The 26,288-nt window shown below is 42.2% G+C and overlaps 1 protein-coding gene across 1 annotated transcript in view; it reads left to right on the forward strand.

Moving 5' to 3' along the window:
* Positions 1-26,288, forward strand: part of Cadps (calcium dependent secretion activator) — a 497,333-nt gene that overhangs the window by 238,983 nt on the left and 232,062 nt on the right. Inside the window, 1 exon segment of the mRNA XM_008827502.2 lies at positions 4,393-4,514. Within this exon segment, the coding sequence (XP_008825724.1) occupies positions 4,393-4,514 (122 nt within the window).

The raw sequence follows: 26,288 nt of genomic DNA on the forward strand, positions 1-26,288 counted from the left end.
CGTATTTTCTCAAAACTTAAATATACAGCTACTATGTCATCCAGTAATTCCATGCTCAGATATCTACCTCAAAGAAATGAAAAGATGTGTCCCCACAAATAGTTTTAGAGCATATACATGGTAGCCAAAATAGTAATAGCCTGAATGTCACTCAGAGGATAAATGCACAGACAAAAAATGGCACCTATCCGTACAACAGAATACAGTTCGGCAGATAAAAGGAATGCCTGTTGATCCACATGATAACGTGGATGAGCATCAATAATACGAAGCTTAGTGCAACAGACTTCATGGTGTGACTCCACTGAAAGGGTGGAATTAAGAAAGGTTAGCGTTACATCGGGCTGAAGGTGGAAACAGGCAGCAGTTTTACTGGGGAAGAAAAAAAATGCCCTCTAAAACCACTTTACGATGTGATAAACTTATTAAAATCACGAAGCTGAACACCTGGAATGGGATAATTAAATGGCACAGAAAACATGCCTTAAGGAAACCGTCAGGAAACAGTGCTGGGATGTGAACATTAACAAGTTATCCCACTTAAACAGTTGTTTATTTGTTTTCTCTTGTGCTTTGGTTTTGCAGTGCTGGGCACTGAACTAGGGCCTTGCATGTTCTAGACAAGCACTCTACCACTGAGCTACATTGCCAGTCTTTACTCTTTGAGACAGGGTCTCACATAGTTGCCCAGACTGGCCTTGCACATGCAATCCTCCTGCTTCAACCTTCTGAGTGCCTGGGATTACAGGCCTGTGCCACTAGACTTGGCTTTAGGTTCTTATTATATGCTCCAAAGGAAAAAAAAACAAACATATAATGTATTAAAGATCAATATCCCACAAGGATTTGCACACACACACACACGCACACACACACACACACACACACACACACGTTTTAATTGATCCATGAAGATTATACATACATTCTGAGTACCATCTAATAATATATTTTATAATGTTCAAATCAAGCTAAGCTTCCCTCAAACATTTATTATTTCTTCATGGTAAAAAATGTTTAAAATACTTTCTTCTACCTTTTCAAAAATATATATACAGTACAGTTCCATAACAATTTTCTGGTGAGCCTAGATTTGAAGACCAAGAGAACAGATCAAATAGACCACATTTAATTAGAATATGTAACGACTAAATTAATTTTCTAGACTGTCATTGAAGATGGTCATGAATTAACTGGGGGTAATTTGTTTTTCTGTGGTCAGTTCCGATTGAAACCCTCACATCCCGATGTTCCCAGATCTGCTTTGCAGTCAGAAGAGGGAGTACTTGATAAATATAGAAGTCGTTGGATGTGATAAACCATTAGTGTAATCTTACAGAAACTTTCTTTTCTTACTTTTTAAGCACTCACTTGAGGTACTGGATGCTTTTTCTTAGGTGTCTCTGAATTTGATTATTGTCAATTAAAGGTGTCAATTTATTCACTACTCCCTTTTGCCTTCTAACAGTCAGGAGGAAAAAGTTTATTGACTTTCACGAAGCTTTTAAGTCTATAATTTTGTAATTCATTATTAGTTCTCTGTATTATGCAGCTGACTGTAAGGGATATAGATGTGGGCGAGTCCTCAGTCATACTCCTGTGTGTTCATGATTCAAGTAGGGCCTTGGCTTGTAAATACAAGCACAGACTTCACCACATACTTTTTAATTGAAACACTAAATCATACATCATAGTAAAACTGCCAGTTGAAGCCTTTGCACATCTATTTGCGGATGTGTTTTGGGGGCACAGTGAGAGGAGACGAAAACAATGGGGATAGGGCTGCCATACCATCAGGGAAAGCTAAGATTTGAATTTGCAGGTTGGTGCAGGACATGTTTCGTGTAATTAGAGAATCACATACTGGAAGGGACAGGGAAAGCAGCTCAGTTCACAGGAAGAAAAACAGGGGCCCAGGATTCTAAGCATCATGAGCTTGGCCAAGAGAGTGCTCTGATGAAAAGCGATAGTTATTTACAGAATGTGGCTATATGAACCCTCGAAACAGGCCTTTGAAGTGTTTGCAGATGTGCAAACAAAGTCTGACACTTGCAAATGGCACAGGTAATGAAGGTTCACAGTCAGATCTTCTAAAGGAAGATCTTCCAGAGTCTCAATTGTTCTCTCTCCACAGTATATTCCATCCTCCATCCTCGTATGTATGTGGTTCTTTCCCAGTGTAAAAACTTGCAATTATGTACCTTGTCTTTCTGTCTTCTCAGGACAGCTACAGTTACAGATTATATCCCTACTGTGCAGATAAGAACACTGAGGTGGGGCTGGGGAGATGGCTCAATGGGGAAAGGGTTGCCACACAAGAATGGGGACCTGAGTTCAGATCTTCAAGACCCACATAAAGCAAGATGCTGTAGTGAGCATCTTAATCCCCACTGCAAAATGGGAAGTAGAAACAGAAGAATCAATGACCAGAAGCTTGTGGGCCAGCTAGCCTGCCAGACACAGCAGTGAACAGAAAGGGGCCTCAGCTCAAAGAAGAAGACAAGGACACTCAAAGGTGTCCTCTGATCTCCACATGAACACTGTGGCACATCTACTTCTGCACTCACACACATGAACACACACACACACACATACACACTCACACATACATACACACACGAAGTAAAAGGGAAAGAAAACTGGGGTTTTGAAGATTTGAAAGAAAAATGAAGGGTCTTTAGTGTGATCCCATTTGTCCAATGTCACGTGACTTATACAGTGTTCTCAAAGTGTAGTCCCTGAACCAGCAGCAGCATCACCAGGGAAACTGTCCAAAAGGAGGAGTCTTGGGCTGAATGAAGCCACCGTACTAATCAGACACCCTGAAGGGGGAGCCTGGGGAGCTCTGCTTTAACAAGCTCTACAGATGATTTTGATTCATGCTGACTGAGACTCCCTGGGCCATTACATGGCCAGACTAAGACTTACGTGTCCCAACTGTGCTTCACTGAATCAAGGTCGTTCGGAAGCATCAGTCTTTTCTCACAAACCCACACCTTCTTCTTTGTCATAGTGCTACCCCTTTGCAGTACAGGTGACTTCCCATACACTACTCGTAGCTCTTTGGTGTAGGTCATTTGCTTCTGATTTTTAAATCAGTATTACTTTCCTCTTTCCCATCTCTCCTGTGGCAGAGCACAACAACTATGTCAGTAAATATCAGAATAGCAAGTGATAGAAAGGGTAGGGATGAGAAATCCCAGAAATTGTAAGTGAACTCAGGCTAGACCAGAGACTATGTGACCACAGATTTGTTTTGGTTTGGGCTCAACAGCATTAGCCTACAAAGGTTATAAATAGCAATGGAGGTGATACAGTTGAAATATTTTATTTCCCTCTGTTTAGACTGTCAGCATTTCAAAATCAAATTTCTGATCATAATTCTGATTGGGAGTTCTATTTTCTAGGAGGACAGAAATGGAATATATGGTAGTTGGACTGAGGATTCAGTTGGCAGATGGAACCTGTGCTCTCCAGTTTGCCATCGTCCTGACCACTCCCTGCCATGGCTGTGGCTCTAACACAGAGGAATACTAGCTCTGCATCTTAATGTTCCACTATTGCTGATCTTTCCATAGAGAGAAAAGTGAATTCACAAGCTGTGCTTCTGCCAGTGCAGACCTAAAAGTTAGAGTACTTTTAAAGAAAATGCAGGACAGCCTATTTCTTGTTCCTAATTGCTTAATGTGGAAAGAATAGCCCAGTTTACCTTATCTGTCTGACTCTATGAGCGTCTGCATTAGCAAACCTTCCTGGGCCCTGATGGTACAGGTCTATTATCTCAGCTACTTAGGCCGAGGCAGCAGAATCCCAAGTTCAAGGCCCAGGCTATAGAGCAAATACAAGATCAGCCCTGGGCAATGAAGTGGGACCTTCTCAAGAAAGAAAAAAAGAGATAGAGAAGGAGGAGAGGTGGAGAGGGAAGGAGGAAGGAGAGAGAGAGAGAGAGAGAGAGAGAGAGAGAGAGAGAGAGAGAGAGAGAGAGAGAGAGAGAGAGAGAGAGAGAGAGAGAGAGAGAGAGAAGAATAAGGAACAGAGGAGTACAGGAGGAAGGAAGGGGGGAGAGAGAGAGAGAACAAGGTAGGGCCAAGAATGTAGCTCAGAGGTATAATGCTTGCTTAGCATGTACAAGGTCCCAGGTTCAGTTCTCATCACTGCAGAATGAATGAATAAATATATGAATGAGCCTTGTTTTTTCATCTCGGAAGCAGTAAGCTACATTGTGAGCAATTACGTCCTCATGCAGGGCTGGCCCTGAATAACGGTAAAAAGCTGTTAGACACCGACACACGCCTGTTGCCGTTGCCCCTTCTTGTCTGTTTCTCTTCTTCTGGATGATGCTGCCTCCGACAGTGACAATAACATCCATCATGTGTGTGTTTCTGTTTTCAGGTGGTGATCATGGAAGTCCAAGGCCTTAAATCTTTGGCTCCAAACCGCATCGTGTATTGTACAATGGAGGTGGAGGGCGGAGAGAAACTACAGACTGATCAAGCCGAAGCTTCTAAACCAACGTAAGTTGAGTTTCTCTGTGGTTTATCTTACAAAGGGTAGGTGTCATTGGCTTGTTTTTGCAAATTGGAAGACAAAGACCCTAAGAGACACACACCTTCCTTATTTATCAAACAAGATGACTTGACTCCATTTTTTTAATAGAATTTCATAGTTGGGTTTGGCTTCAAACTCACTATGTAACCAAAGGATGACCCTGGACTTCTGATCCTCCTGCTTCCACTTTCCAAGTGCTGGTATCACAGGAATGTACCACCATGCCCTGTTTATGGGGTGCTAGGGACGAATTCAGGGCTTCATGCCCACTAGGCTAGTATTCTACTAATTGAGTTACAGTCCCAACCTTGACGCCATTTTTGTTTGACGACTATAACAAGAATCTCAGCTCCTTCAAAGCTAGCAGTAGGAAGTTGAAACAAGTTTCTTTTCTGAAGCCTTTAGTCACTGTGTGTACAAGGTATTGTTGCATGATAGATGAGGAAATTAGCCACTATGTAGCTTATAGAGCTCACAGTTTAGTGGGAACATCAGAAAAACAGTCACACAAATATATAATTATAAATACCATCAGCCCTCCCTTTTCATGTTTGCTACATCTTTAGATTCAACTAACTGTGGATTAAAGATGTTTGCCCTCAAAAGAAATATTGTATGGGTACCGAATATGTATAGACTTGTCATTATAATAATATAATAATATAGTACAACTGTTTCCAGAGTACTTACATTACACTTGGTTCATATAACCTAGAGATGATTCAAAGCACACAAAATAATATGCACATATTATTAGCAAATACCACACTATTTCATACAAAGACTTGAGCGTCTGTGGGTTCTGGTATCCCTGAAAGGTAAAGAGGTCAGAACCAATCCCCTGTGGGTACTCAGAGACAAGTATAATTATAAATATGGAGGAAAAAAATGTCTGCAGAGAAGATATCAAGGGGACCTGAAGCAGTGTATAAGGATAGGGTCAGAACTGGTCTTTCTTAGGATACATGAGACACATGACATAATATTATAAAGCACCACACAGACTGAAGAATTTATGCAATGGTCCTATGATTAGTGGTGGCCCTGTGGCAAAGAGGAGCACAAAGGTTTCTGTGGGGCTGGATTTCTGGGAATGAGGAATTTTCTAAGCTTCCAGGGAGAAGACATGATTAGATGTGTATTTGGAAAGCATTCTGGCTGCAGTAGAAGGGGCCCAAAGGGGATGCAGTTGGTGACTTAGGATGCTAGGTGATGGTTGACAGGAGCAGCAGGGACTCATCTATTTGGATGAATAGACTCCCAGGCTTCACAGATGCCTGAGGATCACTGCTCCTTTCCCTCACCACCACTGCCTTCATCCCTTCCTTTCCCACCTCCGTGATGCCTGCATAGACTAATGAGCATCTTCTTTGTTGCTGTTAGTCCTTAAGAGAGTCACCAAAAGGTAACCCCTCACAGCAGCTCACCGCCTCTCCTCCTCAGAGCATTAGGAGCTGTTTGGCAGAACGTGAATAATTCAGCAGGATGCTCAAGCAAAATAGTTCAAAGGAAGCAGTGAATGTTTCCAGGACTGGATAGGGGCTGAAGGCATTGTGTGCATTCAAGTGGTTCTTTGCATGAATAGGCAAAGCCTGGAATGTCTAGAAGCTGTGGGAATTAATGAGTATGTGCAAGAGGAAATGGAGACCAATACCCTCCCTCCCATTTTTTAAAATTCCACACTGACAATGACTGGAGTTTCTTTTACTGCCATTGATGAAAGCCCATTGTTTCCTCAAGTGGCCTGATCATTATCAATGCTGTTATGTTGTACTGTGCTATTTATATGAGATTTTTCACAAAGCATGATGCATGGAGGGTGGGGGACACTGTAATGTTCCCCCAAACTTTTGAGAGCAGAGACCCAATATGGTGCCACTGCATAGAAAAGGGAGAAAGCTCTGGGTTTTTTCTTAATAACTATTGTTTCACAGGGATATTTAAACTCAAAAGGTAATTCACATTTTACTGGATAGAAGAGCTTCAGTTGCCAGAGGAAATAATGAGTTGATTTTCGTGCGCTTTTGAATATTTAAAACAGTTTCATATTAACATAAAGATAGAATGCTTGTGTTAGTATTAGGGAACCTACTTGAAATATACGAGTTTACTTATATTCAGACATGTGCATTATGATATCTATTCCCACAAACTTTTTACTCTGAAACATTGTGCTTTTGTAACCAGAGGACAGAGAAGGGAGATTCTTTGTGGATTCAGAGCCCCTCGTGTATTTACCTCCTTTGGGAGAGAGCAGTAGGCCGATGCTGTTATCAGTGGTATTTTTCAGAAGGAGTTATTCAAGGGAAATAATAAGAGATTGTCAAGTATTACCAAGTGCATGGCATTGAGAGAGATTGAATCAGATAAAGAAGCTTCTTCCTTCCCACTTCCTTGCCCATTCTGATCAAGGAGGTCATTTTAATTTGGTTCTAGAAGGTGTGCAGCTTCTCCTCAGGCCTGGAGCTGAGCCTCCTACAGCACTGTTCAGTTTTGCTGAGGTCACTCTCCTTCATGGTGACTGGGTGCTCGTGTGGTCTTTTTGCCAACAGGAAAATTGATTTTCCTTTTTAGAGAAATATGTTAACATTTAAAAATGGAAATAATTTAAATAAAATGCATTGAGTAAATAATAAAGCAGATGGCATCAAGACTGAATGAAAGGTGATCCTCCAGACACCCACATGGAGGTGGAGCCATGGCAGGCTGGGAGCTGGGCTCACAAACACTCCCAGTTGGATAAAAAGGAAAAGAAAAGAAAGAAACCTGACGTATTCCCTGAGTAGACGATATTCTCCAAGATCACTCTTTCTTGGGAGTCCTGCACAGTGGAGTTCCCCTCTAAAATGGCATGACCTGGGAGATTAAATACCAGAGCCTTTAAATAACTTTTCTGAAAAAGAAAATTAGAATTAACAGCTCAGTATTACACTCGCTCACCAGAAATCATATTCTTCTGAATAACAAGCAAAGATGCCACTTGTATTTGATTATCTAACAAGTTCATCAATTCACAATAAGTCAAGAAGTTTGGGTTTTGTTATTCCCATTATTCGTTACTCTTCGTTAGAAGACACAGTGGACTCCTTCCCGCCATTTTCCAAGGGAATGAGAAGGTGAAATGTTCTGACTGGAAAATCCAGCTACAGAACTAGTATTGTTTTCAACGGCTCTTTAACTGATGAGACTACATTAAAAACAAAAGAACAGGGCAGATGAGATGGCTCAACAGGTAAAGGCACTTAGCAACAAGCCTAGTGATCTGAGTTCCAGCTCTGGCACCCACATGGTGGAAGGAGAGAACCAGCTTCTCTGGCTTCCATAAATGCTCTGTGAAATCTGTGCCACTCTACAAAGTGAATGTAATTTTATAAATGCAATGACTTTCTATAACATTTTTCTTCTGTGAAATATAGTATTTGTCCTACTGGTACAGTACAGAAGGGCCAGGCTTACAATACCCAAATTATTCATAGAAATTGAATTCTGCAAGTCACCCCCACCAGGAGTCCCTTTTGAATCCAGAACAGGAAGTCGTGCCCTCCCATTGGATCATTTTTTTTCTATGTACTGAGCTCTGGGATGGTCTAAATGGAAGCAGAATTATCTTCCCTGAATGGCTTATTTGAAATGTGAAATGGAGACCTTGGAGAGCCAGGTAGGCATCTGCGTTCCTCCAGTGTTCATGGAATACTTTTCTTGTGTCCAACTGGTGCTGCTGCTATAGCTGGGAATCATATTGCCCAGCCTTTGCACGATGTGCCAACATCCTAGTGAAAAACATTGGCAGTGAACAAGTGAACAAATGACTGCATAGGATAATACCAGATTGTGATTAGTGCTAGTGGTAGAGTCTCAGACATGCAGGGTGGTCGAAGAAGTCCCCTGCCATGTAGAATGTTTGCATTCCTTCCAGGAGGCTGAGGGAGAACAGATCTGTTAGAGTCTGGGGAAAGCATTCCAGGAAGAGGAAACGGCATGGGTGACTGCTCTGAGACAGGAAGTGTTCAGCAGAAAGGAGAACAGTGTGACTAGACATTAGTCAGAGGGAGCCTTTGTAAGGGCCAGGAAAACATGGCAGGGCCAGAAAGTTTGGGGTCTTCTGAGCCACATGAAGGATGATTCATTTAAAGCCCTAGAGAAAAGTTAGGAAGATTTTAAGCTTGGGAGATGATTGGATTTGTATCTTGAAACCTAGATTGTCTTAAAGAACCATAGTAAACCTAGAATCGTAAGTATACTGGTCAGGAAATATATACTAAGCACATACTGCCTGCCAGACATTGATGTTAATGTGAGGAATAGTGAAGTTACTAGAGATGTTAGGGTGCAGCAGCCTGGCTACCCTAACAAGGTAGACTTGGCCACCTGTCCTCAACAGGTCAATTAACAGGTAAGAAATAGTGAAAAGCAGAAAAAAAGACTTATTTGATGCAGCCACATTGGGAAGAGGGACAAAGAGATCCGGTGACCCCCAAGCCTGTCTTTGCGATCCTGACATAACGTGTAGGTCTAGACAAGGGCCAGAGGTATGCACACCTAAGCAATCCTGGTCAAAGAGTGGGTCCATCCATCGACCCATCATTGGACTCTAGTGTCTCCTGCAAGAAGGTCTGATATACCAGAGCTGTGTGAACTCTCTCCCTGGAAGACACATTCCTCCTGGCCTGGCGCAGGCCTCACCTTTTTCTTTCTCCCAGAATGAGATTCCTGGGGAAATTCCAACTTCTTAATTTGTTTCAATAGTCTGGTAGCCAAAGGGAAGGGCACAGTGTCTCTCAAATATCTTCATTCCTGCCAAGACAGATGCAATAAGATTTGACCTTTGAAGTTGCTGTAGCAATGCAGAAAAGCTGAAGGCAAAACCCATGCTGGATGGTGACAGCTTGCTCGGGTGTCTCCATAGCTTTCGAGAGCTTCAAAAGCCATATACAGAAAAGGAAAGAAGGCCTCCTGAGAATCATCTTCTTTCCTGCCCTCGTCCTCTGCATGTCATGCTCAGGCAACATTTATGTAGAAGATGCTATGTAGTGGGAACTCGGGCACAATTTCTTTTGCTTTCCCTTCCAGAGAAAATGCTTAGTTTCCTTCAGAGTTAATTAAATCACAAATGGTAAAAGCCAATACTGACCCAGAAGTTCAGCTCTGCTGGGCTTTCAGAAGACTTGTGGGTTGGGAAGTAGTAAAATTATCATCACCATTGGGGACGCTCAGAGACTGTCCTGATTCCCAAGTCTGAAAGCCCAGGCCAGAGGCTCAAATGTTCATGTAAGAGCAGCCTGTGTGTGTGTCAGCTGAACAGGCAAGGTCAGCTAGCTGGGAAAACAACCGTAGATGAATCTGTAGATGGAGGACAGGGAGTGTGTGCTAAAAACAAGCTTTGGGCAGGAGACTCTAGGCTCTGCCCCTGGCTCCATCAGAAATTACCCAACCTGTTATCTATTAGTTACTAAGCTTCCCAGCTTCCCCCAAGTCCTAGTAAACAGTATCTGAGATCCCTCCTATCTTTGTTACTTATGAGTCTCTCATTCATCTGGGATGGGAGCCCCCTGAGAGAACATAAGACAGACTTGTCAGAACTTGCATCCAACTCCAAGTAACAGGACCAGGATTGGATGATCAAGGAGTGACTAGAGCTTGGTGGTGAGATGTTGATACTCACTCCAAATGCAGGGGGAAAAAAAATCCATGAAAACTCCAATTCTATGAGAACTTTAATGGTGGGCATATAGGCAGGGAGAAACTCTAAACTCTCACTAATAATGAGAGATGCTTACTGTAGGCTCAACAGTGGATGGAACAGCATGCTGTTATGGACAAGAACACAAAATCAGGAGTGATGTGACCAGGAGCCAACATCTTGGTTCCACGGGCCTCACTTCCCACACTCATGAAAATTAATTACATATGGAAAATTCTCTAACCAGTACCTATTTCACAGCAGTCCTATTGGCTGTTATAATCTTAGCTTTAATACTGTTTGAGGGAGAAGGGGGGAGACAGGAATAAAAGATGGTCTGGGTCTAAAATAGTAATCATTAACCTTGACACATTACATTCTGTGGACTGGGTACAGGGCTAAGTCATCATCTGAGTTACTGCCCTGCAAAAGCTATGAGGTAGGTACTCTTGCTATACTCACTTATTGATGGATGTACTGATATCAGAGGGTAAGTGAATTAGCCAAAGTGGCACCCATAATAAATAGCTGAGCCAGAAATGGAGCATGAAAATTATACTTTTCATCATTCTCTTATCCTGCCTTTCCGAAAGGCCACAACAAGAACGTATCTTAAATACCGTTGGGTATTCAGAAAGAATACAGAAGACTCATTTCCTTTCCACAAATTCAGCTGTTTTGTGAGTTCAAACGCTGCTGGTCACTCTGTCACTCACACAGCACAGGTGTTACAGTTCGGTGCGTGCAGCAGGTATAACTCAACCTGCGTGTGTCAACGCTGTTCACTGCTGCCTATGTGAGTCTTCAAAGCTGAGCCAGAGGTGGCCTCTTTCCGTAAGGCACTTAGGAAGTCCCAGGAGACCTCTAATGATGATGAACCCCACCCTCCCAGAAATCATTAGCAATTACAATCATCCTATTATTTCTTGAAATCTACTGCATGGGGCACTGAGCTAGCTGGTGCCATATGGTTAGCAGACAGACCTGGCCTTAAAACCCAGCCTCACCATTCACTAGATGTGGAAATTTAGGCAAATAGATATTCCTCACTTTTCTTCAGTTTCCCAAAACTTGATAGACAGGAGCATAGCCTGCACATGCTATGCTCTCTGTTAAGGGCTGAATGCATTGGTCAGCACACTGCAGCCTCTCAGGGAGTGGTGTTCTCTCTAAATAACCACAAGGTCATATTAAGAGGTCAGAGGGCTGGAGAGATAGCTCTGTTTGTAAAATGCTTGCTGCACAAGCCTGGGGACCGGAGTTTGATCCCCAGCACCCACAAAAAAAAAGCAGGGTACAGTGTCATACACAAATACAATCTTAGAGCTGGGAAGTGGAGCCAGGCAGATCCCTGGAGGTCACCAACTAGCCAGCCTCACTCAGTCTGCCAAAGAAGTGGCCACTGTTGTCACAGTATTTTAGAACACAGGAGATACACTTAGGATAGGCTGATTTGATGACACAAGTTGTTTATCAAAGACCAGAGGAATCCAAAGTGCAGCATCTTCCTTGAGTGTTACAGTCTCAGCCCCTTGAGTCTTTACTCAGAGTCACCCTCCGCATCCATCTCATGGGCCTTCCACCTTCTTTTTAGAGTGCAGCTAAAGTAATGCTTTCCATGCACCTGTAGGCTTTCTTCCATATATAGCCATCTCCCCTGTGCTTAGATGTAGAGCTCACATCACAAGGATACAGATGACACCGAGGCTTTAGGGAAGACAGAGCATCATGGCTGATGCCAATGCTCTAAGTGCCTCAAACTCCTGGGACTCAGCCTCAACTCTGGAATCCTTCAGAGTTCCCGGGATCCTTGGGAAGGGCTTCAGTGCTCTCCACTCCCTAACTTCCAGCTCAGAGTACTTGGGCTCAGGCAGTCCACGTTAGTGGGCACCTAGGTGGACACATCTTAGAAAACAAATGCTCAGATCCAGCATGAGAGCAGTATTTTGGGAGAGATACCCACTCGGTTTGGATCCCACTTTTGCCTCTAACATTATTATATTGGAAAGTTACTAAATCCTTCTGAAACTCAGTCCCATCCCTTATAAAATGAGACTGATGACGGTCTGAATTTGATGATACATACAAAGCACCCTGTGTAAATGTAAAAGATGCTAATCTTCATCATAGTCGGCGGACCCTGGACAGTGAAGACAAATGGCATAGGGCATTGTCTGTGTGAACTAACACAGAGGACAGTCACTTCGTCTCTCAATTAGATGTCCTTTTTGGTTTTCCCTCTAGTATAGTCATTTATATAGAAATCCCTTGATTATGCTTAGAAAAGTCATTGTATGAGGCTACTTTTCATGTAAAGCCTTGCATGAAAATAGTCAATGAACCTTGACTGATTGAGACCGAAGCCTGGATAGCAACTGGTGAAAGACTCCATGTTGGTTGGATAGACATCTTCTTGTGAGGACTAGTGAGATAGTTGTAGGGTAGATTTCACCACGTAAATGAGTGCTCAACCTCCAAAAGAACAGAAAAGGCTAGAAAAATAAGCACACGTATGAGTCCTTAACAGAAAACACTGTGCTTGGTGAGGGGTGTTTGTGTGTGTGGTTATGTAAGGAGGTGTATACTGAAGATTGAAACCAGGCCTTCGCACATGCTGGCCAGCGACTCTGCTGCCCAGCCATATCCCCAGCCCTGTTTTACTCCTTATCTGAGATGACATCTTACTAAGTTGCTCAGGCTGGTCTTGAATTCACCCTGAGGCCAGTTGGTCTTGAAAGTGAGATTATAGGATTGCCCATCAGGCCCAGCCAGCTATCACTTCTTAGTAAGGCATATCTAAACACACACACACACACACACACACACACACACACACCTCAAGAAATTGTAAATGAAACTCAAACTAAGTCTGTGAATCTGGAGATGATCTTGACACTTGGTCACTAGATTGACAACCTGTTTTTGTTGTTCTGGATATTTTTATTCTGTGAAGCTAATAAAGAAAATTGTAGGGGGCTGGAGAGATGGATCCACACTTAAGAGCACTGACTGTTCTTGTAGAGGACCCAGGTTCAGTCACCAGCACCCACATGGCAGCTAACAACTGTCTGTAACTCCAGTTCCAGGGGATCTGACACCTTCTTCTGACCTCTGCAGGCATTGCACGACATGGGTGCACTTACACTCATGCAGGCAATACACTCATACACATAAAATAAAGATAACAAAATACTTTTTTAAAAAAGAAAATTATAAAGAGAGCTTGTTTTTGCTTTACACGAAGTATGATAAAATTAAAATATCAAGATTCGAGAACTCATCAGGAAAGAAGAATTAGATGCAAGAGGCTAATTTTCCTGTCTGATTTCCCAGTGTGGTTTCCCAGTGTGATCTCCCAAACTGGTTTCCCATGTCTGCCCTTCCCTGGGTCATCACTGTAACCCTGGAACATTCTGGGTTTGTAACTCTGTTACTCAAATGTAGTACAACTTGGAAACAAACAAAAAAACAAAACAAAACAACAAAAAAGGATCTCTGTCTTTCTCACTTTCTTGTTTAGAGATCCCAAGGCAAATCAAGTCTCAAAGCAGCCTGACCTCTGGAAATGGAAGCTTCTAGAAGAACTCATTGTGTTCCTTTGGTCATTTCTGATCAGGACTCATCCCATGAGTCTGCTGTGTGCCAATTCCATCAGTGCTTGTAAATCAGGGAGTGATTTACATGAGACGGGAGCACAAGCTGCCCTTCCCCCATCTCTCCTTAGTCCATTCAGTCAACCCTTTCTTCACTGATCACTGCATCAGCGTGACCATGCTCAGTGCAATACACTCTGTCCTAAAAGCCCCTGATATAATGTTCTGAACAAAGGCAAAAGCCCTGCCATTATGATGCATACAGTCTTAGGGAACATCTAGTAGACAAAACACCTTGGGTAGAGATTCAGGAAAGTTTGGCTTTGACCTTGTTCAGTCAGAATTAACTATATACCCGGACTTCCATCTTGCTTCTGTTAGGTCTCATAGTCAAATGTTGTTTCAAGGTCATTCCTGACATCTCTGAACTTGTGCATGCTCAGTGGTTACATAATCATGTAGAAAACCATGATAGTCAATTGATGGGATAATGTTCACAAGGAAGGCGTATCATTCTGATTTGTTGTTGGTATTTGAATATTTATTTTCAAATACAGATGAGCGCTCAGATGCATATTAGAGTCAAAACATTCTGTGTTTATTTTATATGTTCAAGTTCCATCAGCCATTGGAACTACAAATAAAAGGAAATTACTAATGAATGGTTAGCATTTGTGATAGAGACTACTTTATGAGGAAAACAAATTAATAAATAAAAGGTAAAAGAACATATTAATTGGATACCTTTAGAAAGGCTATCTTATCCTTTTGGAGCAAAGAAACCCCAACCAAATTTAAATAACACCAGGCAGAAAAGTAAAGATTAGGTTTTATCATAAGTCTAATCTTTGTACACCTGTTTGGCATGCTTACCTTAATCTCCTATCCAGAAGGAAGAACAGCTTTGCAACTTGCTGTGGATACAACTGTCAGGAATTTCTAAAGTTGGCCAAAAATATATTCTCCATCAACTTCAAGTCAAAATAAACATCTTTTTGTGTCTGCTGTAGAGACAGTAGGGGAAGCTTTCAGCTCATCATGCTAAACAAATGGATTGTTCCTGTACAATGACAGCAAACATTTGCATTTCAGGAGCTGAGGAGATGGTTCAGTGGTAAAGTATTTGCTGTACAACCATGAGGACCTGAGTTTTATTCCCCAGCACTCAAAAAGCAAAGCGCTGCAGAGCATGTCTGTATTCCCAGGTCTGGGGAGGCAGAGACAGAAGGATCCCTGGGACTTACTGGTCAACCAGTCTAGCTGATTCACAGGTTCCAGGTTCAGTGAGCAACTCTTTCTCAAAAATATAAGGTGGCTAGAGATTGAGTAAAATACTCAACAGTGACCTCTGGCCTTCATACTTACATATGTACTTCCACATATTTGTGTCCAACACCAAAGTGCATCCTCACACATCAAAATGTTTTAAAATTTGCATTTTGACCCTTTTAGTGATAAAATTGGAATAACTCAATTGTTAATCATTTCATTGTATTTATATCTCTAGAAGCTGATTTGAGGACATTGGCTCCCACTTCAGTCAGACACCCATTTTTAACCCTCAGCCCATTTAGCCAAAATATAAGTGCAGGGCTCCTCAGCACTGCTGTTAAGCAAAGACTCAAAGTGATTCAGTAAAGATTTTACAGAGGTTGGGAGAAGCTGTTTGAATTCAGCTGGTCAGAAACGTCCCCAAGAAGTGATTTTTGACGTCACAAGAAAGAACCAGTGATACAAAGAGTGTAGCGTGGTAGGCAGAGAAAAATCACAAGATCAGAAAACAGGTGCTGAAAAGGAGCTTCAGATTTGGAAGGAAGAAGAAAGGCCTAGCTAGAATGGGGTGAGGACATGCTGAAGAATGTGAGGAGTCAGACTCTCAGGATCTGGGGACCACAACAAGACTGGCCAGATTCAGACTCTCAGGGTCTGGGGACCACAAGACTGGACAGAGTCAGACTCTCAGGGTCTAGGGACCACAACAAGACTGGACAGAGTCAGACTCTCAGGGTCTGGGGACCACAACAAGACTGGCCAGAGTCAGACTCTCAGGGTCTGGGGACCACAACAGAAGTTTGAATTTTAAGACCAAAAGTAACCATGCTGGTAACCTACCTCCAACATCATCTGTCTCCTCTTGGAGAATGACTGGATGTGACTCAGTTGTAGAGAAGCAGGGATATCAGCTAGCAGAGTGTGACTGTCATCAAGGGAAAGTAGTATGGCCAATGATGGCAGAGGAAAGGGAGTGACTGCAGCAGAGTCAAGGTACACTGAGGCATTGAGCCAAAGCTGACCTCTGTGTCTCTACCTGTTACACTTCGGTGAGCATAGCACCAAGCACTGGATATTCTGCATTGAATAGCACCTGTCTCCTCTCTCATGCATTTATTACAGTCATTACCACTACCACTGAGCATTTCTTTACACATACCTTTTGTCCCCTTCTAAGTTGTAGTGCCAGCATCTTGGTAGATGACTTTGAGTGAGCTGAAATCGGCTTGAATCTCTTACAACCTTGTAGGTAGGTAGTGGGTGTATAGCTGGGACCTGGGATAGTCAGTTTTCTAGCAGTCTTTCACTGTGCTACAAGAATTACTCTGCTCTACCAAACGCATTCCTTCTCCACAGTAGCAGAGATGTGTCTTTTACAGGATGTTACCTGCTGACACTGGTATGAGATTGACACCAGACTGAAAAAGAAAATGAAGAATTCTCTTCCCCCGTTTGGTTTCATTTCCTAGGTGGTTTGTAAGGCAGATTGTACTGTGCCTACTGCCGATAGAGTATTAATGTGGAAAGATTTAGGGAAACAGCCTACAGTGGATCCAGTCCCACATGGAGAATGAGCCACTCTGTAGATGATGTCAGTCCAGCTAGCTGAGATTTTTTATTATAAGAATAACATTTAATTACATGGAAATAAATCAGGCTTGACTCCAACTCTACGGTAGAATCCTGGACCTGCAATTCTCCTAACAGATGCAGTTGTGAAAAATTTGAAGGAAAAAAAATTCATATTTTATGCAAACACTTCAAATAATGCTTAGTTGGTAACTACTCTGTATAAGGCAGCATGCTAAGTCTTAGTATTTGCCTGTTTTTAAAAATATAATTTGATGTTCTCTCACCAAAAATATTACTATTTTGTTTGTAAAGAGTACGGAAAATATAAAGAGAAATTAAATAATTGCTTAGGCCTTCTGTACCAGCAACCATCACTGTAAATGTTTTGGTGATGTTTTCTGGTTTGCTTTGCAGTGTCTGTGGAAAATGTCCATATCCACCACAGATACTCGCAAGTGATAAATAATATTGTAACAAAACTCCTTACACTCAACTAAGATGGTGACTTTTGCGTAAATTCCTAGAAACGATGTTGTTAGTTCATTGCTAGTAATTTTATACATGTTAGGAAATAGGGTGATCAACTCTTCTTCTCTTACCCAGGACTTTGCAGGCTGAACTCTGAGAGTCCTGTGTCCTAGGCAGACTGGGACATTTGGTCACATATTTTGAAGGGACACATCTACTCAACCCCCACTCTCCTTCATCCTGGGGGTGGGGGCGCAGGGGCAGTACATAGCTGGTGGTGGCTTGCTGAACTTGGTCGGGGGAGACCTCTGTCTCTTCAGCTTTCAGCACCAGGAAGCTGTCTTTGTCTCTGGCAACCACAGCTTCCAAATTTGAGCCTGGAATTAAAATGTGGTTCAGCTGTTTGTATATAAACAGCAAGCAAGTCATTGTGCTGAAATGAAGGTCATTCCCCAGCCTCACTGAGCAATCTCAATTTGCTCCGTTTGTCTGGGTATAGAAAAAGCTGCATGATTAGAGTTATTGAATTAACAGCACAGTGACACTTCATGGACCTAAGCAAGTAGAGTTCGCGCTGTACATGAAGGTGAAGGCGATTAATGCCCTGCTTCTATTTGTACAGGATCTTAGAAATAAGCAGCAGGAAAAAACAAGCTATGGATTAAAATATATGAGAGGCAGTGACAGGAAAGAAACAGGACTAACTGCAGAAATTTTCCAGGTTCCTCACAATTGGTAGTAACAGTGTAGGTCCTTTATAAAACAGGGTGTTCGGGGCCGAAGAATGGCTCAGCCGATAAAGGCATGCACTGCCAAGCCTGACGACCCGAGACCACTCCCCAGGACCCACATGATGGAAGGAGAGAACCAACTCCTGCAAACTGTCCTCTGACCGCCACACATGTACTGTGGCATGTAGCGTGCATACATACACACAAATTAATTAATTTGTAATAAATATAATAAAAATTTGTGTTAATTTTTTCTCATTAGTCACCAAGATGACAAATCCATATTGTACCTGTTCTATCAAGTGAAAATGGACCTGCCAAACAAGTCTTAGAACAATGATCACCTACCAAGTTCATTACCGAATAGCCTAACTGTTCTTTTTTCTTCCATATGCATCTTTTAGGAAAAAGCACGTAGAGAAAAAAATACACGCATGTATAATTACATAGTATGAGAAATGTATGTGTACATATTATATGTGTAATTTTGAAAAAGTATTATTTTCCATTGACTTTTATATGGGGGTTTTTTTATTACATGTATTTTTGTTGCTTGCTTTTCTCCCCTTTTTAATTGAATTTTTGAAAAATTTTATACATTTTGATTGTATTTAGATCCCCTCCACTGTCTGCAACCCCCCTCATTACTCCACACCAATTTCATGTGTTCATGAAATATACATATATAGATATATATATATGATGTATTTTTAACTAAGAATGCCTGACCCATATAGGAAATACTCAGACACTTAAGAAATAACCTTTAGCAGGGTGTGGTGGTACATGCCTTTAATCTCAGCTCTCCAGAGGCAGAGGCAGGTGGATCTCTGTGAGATTTAGACCAACCTGGTCTACTTAGAGAGTCCCAGGCCAGCTGGGGCTACAGGGAGACCCTGCCTCAAAAACAAAAAACAAACAACAACAACAAAAGAAATAACCTTGAGGAGGCTGGAGAAATGGCTCAACACTTAAGAGCACAGGCTGCTCTTGCAGAGGACCTAGTACCTCATGATCACTAACAATTACCCATAATTTCAGTTCCTGGGGATCTGACACTCTCTTCGTGGGCATGGCATGCACAAGGTACACTTACATACATGGAGGAAAAAACATAAAATAAAAATAAATTTTTAAAGAGAAATAACCTTGAGGACACTCTAAATAGAGAGGCATTTAAAGGGCACATAACTGCTGGGTGGGTGTGGCAGCCTACCATCAATCCCAGAACCAGAGAGGAGGTGATGGGGAACCCACAGGGCAAGCTGATCAACTCAACTAGCTGAATGAGTGGGCACTCCAGGTTCAGCAGGAGACTCTGCCTCAATATACAAGGTGGAGAGTGATTAAGAAGCACACCCAATATCAACCTCTGGCCTCTACACATAGTGCACGTGTATGTAAGCACACACACACATACACATGCATGCACACACACACACATCTGTGAACCCCCATCAGTAGCAAGCATATTGATAATAATCACACACTAAATTTTACATACACCCAGAAATTTAATTAAATATAGAAGATTCAGTATCATCCCTATATTAGCATCTTTCTTATTCTTTTGTCCTGCTCCGTGCTTTTATTGAAGCTGGAGAAGGCCTGCATGATGACAGTATGTACAGTCTCCTCTCATCTGCATTGGCTATATCTGTGTCATGGCCCTGAGCCAGAGACTGCGGCTAAGGCAGCATTACACTTACAGAGACATGAACTCTGTGGGGCTTTACTCTTCTGCATTCATTTACACATCTGGGAACATTTCTTTCCAATCTGGCTATGCCCCCGTGGGAGCAAATCTCACCACAGAACACCCTTCTAAAGTTTCTCCTAATTTGTGAATCTGAACAGAGAGGGAAAAACATGCTACATCCCCTACAATAGAGAGAGCTAAAATATTTTGACATTACTGCCATGAATTTTTTTTTTAACCTGTAAAATTTTCCTTTGGACGAGGCATGATGTATAAGCATCTTGCTTACCTTGAGGTTTCTCAATTCAAATTTCGTATAACAGTTTGACGTGGATATATTTGAGATTTCAAATTGTGTGTGTGTTTTTTAAGGAAGATGAATCTCCATCCTCTCCATTGGCTTTTAGAGCATGCATTGTGATTCAATACAGATAGAAAGGGAAGGGCATAAATGCACACTCAAATGATCTCCAGTGATCAAAATTAAATGACCCAAAATAAACACAGGTTGAAGTCGCCTGACTAGTTAGATCACTTCAATGGGCTGCTTGGGTAATGAACTTAAGCAATTGCATAGAAACATTTCTTCAAGGGGCTGGAGATGTGGCTCAACAGTCAAGAACACCTGCTGTTCTTCCAGAGGACCCAGGTTTAAGTTCCAGCACCCACATGGTGGCTAACAACAGTCCATAGCTCCAGTTCCAGGGGATCCAACACCCTCTTCTGGCCTCTACAGTGAATTGCACACACGTGATGCACTTACATACATGCAGGCAAAACAGTTATATACATAAAACAAAAATAATTTAAAAATTCATTCAGTTCTGTATCAGCTTATAACTTAAAAGAAAAACAAATAATGATTTGTTTAAAAGATCCTCATATCATTCTAAGACCATTGATCTGTTTGCTGATTTTTGCACTTACAGAAACAGTAGAGTTAATGTATTTTACACCCCTAAGTTTGAAATTTTCAGTTTACTAAACAGACTATAAAGTAGGTCTTATTTGCTTTCTGACAAATAAGGCAGAACAGCTTGCCCACAGGGATTTAAATCATAATTCACATTTAAGTGTATTTTTATAGACAGGCCATAAGCACAATTTGCAAAACTGGATAAAACTAAGGCAGTAGAAAATTAAAAAGAGAGATTTATATTTCCCTTAAAATTGTGCTAAGTTGTAATTTAAAACTAACCATTTTAATTATACAGACTCATTGGATTAGGTAGAGGTTTGCATAATTTGTCAGAATCAGACTATGACAGGTAATGTTTGAAACCAGGACGCGCACACGCGCACGCACACACACACACACACACACACACACACACACACATGAGACAGGAAAATGGAAAGGATTTAGAGGAATTAAGAACTTAACATTATGTTAGAGTTAATCCTCAGATATACATATTGACGGTGAGATTTCATAGTAAAATCTATTCCAAATACAGCTTTGAGAAGAATTGGAACATAGTGAGCTGTAAGAGCCCCCCTTTTTCAAATCTGACATACATCTAATGTTCACAGTGGATAAATGCACTAGCTGTTTTCCCTATACTTCTGCTGTTTCATACCATCATCCTGACATGCCTGTGCACCACTGGAATTTTGTTTCATAGGTTTCTTGAGATTTGTGGTTGTTGATTAGGAGAGGGGTTCTGTTGACTCTGAACTATTATTTATTTAGGGCCTGAAATGTATCCCCAAACTCCTTTTTAAATATTTTGTTTTGAGACAGGGTCTTACTAAGTTGCTGAGACAAGCCTTGAACTTGCAGTCAGCCCTCCCACCTCAGTCTCTCTAGTAGCTAGGATTATAGGCTGTTCCATGAGGCCTGGCTTTTTGTCATTTTTTAGGTTAGATATTAAAAGGACTCTTGTTCCATCTGATCACAGATAGAGAGCAGTCATCAAAATAGCTGCAGTGGAAACAAAACAACGTTAGCAAATTCTAGATTGAGTCTGTTGTCTTCAGAAAGGATACAGAGAGCAACAAAACGAACCTCTTTGTAAAGCAAAAAGGGTTAGCGGATTTAAGATACTCAGGCTTCACTCTGAGACTCTTTATGAAGAATTACAAAACAAGAGAAAATGGCCATTCCTCAGACCTTTTGGTACCTTTTTTGTGCCACCTGAAGTCACTTCCAACAGGACAAGAGCTGTATTCTGGGAAGCAAGGTGCTCAATGGCAGTCTTGTATAACTGTTAAACACTTTATACTCTATGAATGCCTCTGGTTTCTACTCATCCTCTGTATTAATCACTTTTCTGTTGCTGTGATAGAAACACTGACCCAAGCAATTTATAGAAGGAAGGGTTTATTTGAGCTTATGGTTCCAGGGGAATTACAGTCCATCATGGCAGGGAGGCATGGTGGCTGGAGGTGGCTGGAGCAGGAGCAGCAGAAGCTAAGCTCTCACATCATCACACAAGCACAGGTAGCAAGAGAGCAACTGGCAATCTGGCCAGGCTTAAAAGCTCTCAAAGCCCACTCCCAGTGATGTGTTTCCTCCAGGACAGCCACACCTTGTAAAACCTCCCAAAACAGCACCACCATCTGGGGCCAGAGTGTCCAAATACTTGGAGCCTATGGGGTACATTATCATTCAAACCATCACATTCCACCCCCTGGCCCCCATAGGCTCATGACCATATAAAATGCAAAATGCATTTAGTCCAACTTTAAAAGTCCCCATAGTCTTTATCAGTCTCGATACAATGTCTCAATACTATTTAAAAGTCCACAGTCCAGTCTTTTCTGAGACTCAGGTAAATATCTTAACTGTAAGCCTCCATAAAATCAAAAGACAAATTACATACTCCCAACATACAGTGGAACGGAATACACATTACCTTTCCAAAAGAGAGGCCTGGAGGAATAGTAAGGAAATACCGGACCAAAACAAGACTGAAAACCAGCAAGACAAACACCAAATCCAGTAGCTCCACCTCCAACTTCTGGGACTTTACTTCCAAAGGGCTTAGATGGCTCAGCCTCTCTAGCTTCACTCTGTGTAACACACATCTCTCTCTTGGGCTGGTACTATTCTCTGTATGTAGGTCTTCTTGGCAGATGCCTCATGGCTCCAGCCTCACTAGGGTCTCCATTGGCAACAAGGCTTCACCTTCACAGCTTCACGAAATGGCCTATCAGGGCCTTCTCTAGGCAGGGGAATCCCTGCTTCATGCTGCTTGGCCTCCGAGGCTCTCTGAAACCTTGGAGGAGGAATTGATGACCCCTTCACTCTTCCATCTTTCATGCCTCTAAAGCCAGCACCGGGTGAACGACACTGCCAAATTTGACTGCAAGTTTAGGGTGGACTCCAGCTTGTTTTATCCATTTTAGCTTTCCCTTCCATGGCCCCTGCAGCATTTTCCTTTCACAAGTTGGAGGCTTAACTGGATGTGATCTTGCCCTGGAGGCATTCTCTCCATTGTTTAAGTTGGAATCTCTCTTTTTTTTTTTTTTTCACATAGGAAAAATACTTTATTTTGTGTCTTGTTAAATAGTAGTATTCAACTGGAAGTTGAATCCTAGTCCAAAAGACTGCCAACATTGGCAATAATGTCAAAACAGAACTGAATATTACATGTAATTATTGAGAAATTGAAGAGCATTAAACAGCACTATTAACTGAAAGTTAATATTAACACTTTACAATTTCTCCAGTTGCTATAATTTTCTATATTAAATTGTATAAGCCCATATTACAAATTGCAGAGAGGAGTTTAAGTTTTCTTGTTACACAGGTAAATTTTGAATCTCTAGGCCCCTCCTTAATCACTTTAATCTTCTTATCAGTGGGATCCCCTCCATCACATGCCAGGGCTCCAACATTTATCTTCCTAGTACTCTTTTTCAATCCAAACTGTATTTCTTTCTGCCCCATTTGCTCTCTTTCACTGTAGATCTGCATAATTATCACCATTAATAGCCATGCTACCATTTCTACATTAGGCTGTCTTGAAATTTCTTCTGCCAAAGAAATTAGTCCATTACTTTTCAACTTAGCCTCAGGCAAGCTTTTTGGCTATGGGCAGACTCCAGCCAGACTCTTTGCCAAAATATCCCAATTGCTGCTTAAGTCCTTATTTCCCTCTGAAACTATATTGTTCTCAGCACTGCTTTCTTCCAGGTATTTACTAGAAAGGCCTGTTAAGCTCTGCTTATAGCAACCAACAGCTTTTCTAGCCCAACCTTCCAAAGTCTTACTCATTCCTCCAAAACCCCACATGGTCAGGTTCTTCACAGTCAACAGCCCACTCTCTGGTACCAATTATTGTTTTAGTCATTTTTCTGTTGCTGTGATAGAAACACTGACCCAAGCAATTTATAGAAGGAAGAGTTTATTTGAGCTTCTGGTTCCAGGGCAATTACAGTCCGTCATGGCAGGGAGCATTGGTGGCTGGAGGTGGCTGGAACAGGAGCAGCAGAAGTGAAGCTCTCACATCATCCCGCAGGCACAGGAAGCAAGAGAGCAACTGGAGATCTGGCAAGGCTTAAGAAGAACTCTCGAAGCCCACCCCCAGTGATGTGCTTCCTCCAGGATAGCCACACCTTCTAAAACCTCCCAAAACAGTGCTATCATCTGGGGACAGAATGTCTAAATACTTGGAGCCTATGGGGGACATTATCATTCAAACCATCACATCCTCCTCAGTGAGTTTTTTTCTAGAATATTACATGATTTCTGCTTGGTAAATCTTTGTAAACCAGCTCACAAAGTGAAGTGAATCAGCAAGATATAACTGGTGACTTTACTGAATGCAAACAGTCAAGACAAAAGAAGGAAGCACTTTCTTCCAGACTAAACTTCGTCTCCTGGTTATGTGACTGAAGCATCAAATGCACAGGTGCCTTCCTGATGGGAACACGAAAGCAAGCTTCTGAGGAAGACAGCATTTCAGGGAGGCTCTTTCTTGTCTCTGAATTCTGTTCTGACATACATTAGCATTTCATTACAGCCTTGAAAGACATCAGATGATAATTACCAAAGTAGTTTCCAAGCCACAAATTGTTTACTTTTATTTTGACACAGGGTTTCATATGTGCCAGGCTGGCTTTGAACTTGCCATGTAGCCCAGCATGACCTTGAACTTCTGGTCCTCCTGCCTCCATCTCCCCAGTGCTGTGACTACAAGCACATACCACCATACCTGGTTGACGCAGCAGTGAGGATCCCATCCAGGGCTTTGTGTGTGCCAGCCAAACACTCTGCTCGCTAAGCAATATCCCTAGCCCTGAGCCACAAAGTTTTAAAAATCAGTAGCTATCAATTTCAATGAAATATCTCCAATGTATAAATCTCCACTCAATGGCAAAGGTAGACAAAGATGACAGGCAAAGCCTTAGGATATATACGCACTCACTGGGAAATAAGTTGTGTGTATTAATCATGGGAAATCCAAAGCATGCTACTAGAGGAGATGCTCTTGACAATGGCCCTTGCACTGAGCTAGAAAGTCCTTGCATACAGAGTGGGTGGGAAAGACACCCCCACAAAAGCAGGTAGCAAAGCCTGTGGTCTAGGACGGACAGCCTATGCGGGGAATGCAAGTTCTAAAGAGGTGGAAGAGAAGGAAGAGAAAAAATACCTACAAGCATATGCTGCATTTAGGAGGGGAAAAATAGAGCCTTGAAATGGCAGCTGAGGGAGGGAGCTTACAGAAACCAGTCCATTTGGAAGCAACAAACCTGGACGAAGCAAGTCCCTGAACTGTGGCCCAGCTCCAGTGGCCACCTGTTGCTGTGCCTTTCCTTTGGGGGTTCCAAACTCTAGGAGGAGCCTAGTGTGGAGACACCTGCCTTTAATCCCAGCACATGGGAGGCAGAGGCAGGTGGATATGTGAGTTTGAGGCCAGCCTGGTCTACATAGTGAGTTCCAGGCCAGTCAGGGCTACATATTGAGACCCTGTCTCAAGACAAAACAAGGCAAACCACCCCTAGAGTGAGGGAGTCTGACTGACTTATCCTGTGTCAGGTGTCATCTTTGGCTTAGGCCAGTGTAGCCAGAGCACAAGCTCACATCTCAGATACAGTAGTGGAGGGTCACACCATTACACCTGTGCATTGAGGCTGGATATAGAGAAAGAAGGAATTACTCCAACCTGTACATCATGTAACCTCCATAGCACAGCATTTATGTGAAAAAAGCTGGATTACTTACTTTTTTGTTGCTGTGATCAAACAAATGACAAAGGAAACTTAAAGAAGGAAGGGTTTATTTGGGCTCATGGTCCAAGGCCATGGCTCATCACTGCAGGGGAGGCAAGGCAGTGGGGGTTTGAGGACGCAACTAAGCACATCCATCATCAGGAAACAGAGAAAGGTGAGCGCTGACACTCAGTTCCCCTCTTGTTTTCATTCAGTCTAGGACCCCAACCTGTGGAATGATGCCAACCACATTTACAGTAGGATTCTCTACTGCAATTAACCTTATGTGGAAAATCCCTCACAGACATGCCCAGAGATTTATTTCCATGGTGATTCTAAATCCCATCAAGGTGACAGTAGTAATCATCATAGAGGAACTATCATTCACATTTCATAGAGGGGAGCAGCTGGGACTCTGAACCATGGGTAACCTGCCCTAATGAATACAAAGGAACAGGAAAATTGTCAGAAAAGATTAACAGGTCTGTGCATGGGAATCCCAAAATCTCAGCAAAGCAAGAAGCAAGTTCATCTGAGAAGACGCAGGCAACTCAATCTCTCCAGCA

The sequence above is a fragment of the Nannospalax galili genome, unplaced genomic scaffold (assembly GCF_000622305.1).
Source record: "Nannospalax galili isolate Female #2095 unplaced genomic scaffold, S.galili_v1.0 scaffold91, whole genome shotgun sequence".
Taxonomy (NCBI): Eukaryota; Metazoa; Chordata; class Mammalia; order Rodentia; family Spalacidae; genus Nannospalax; species Nannospalax galili.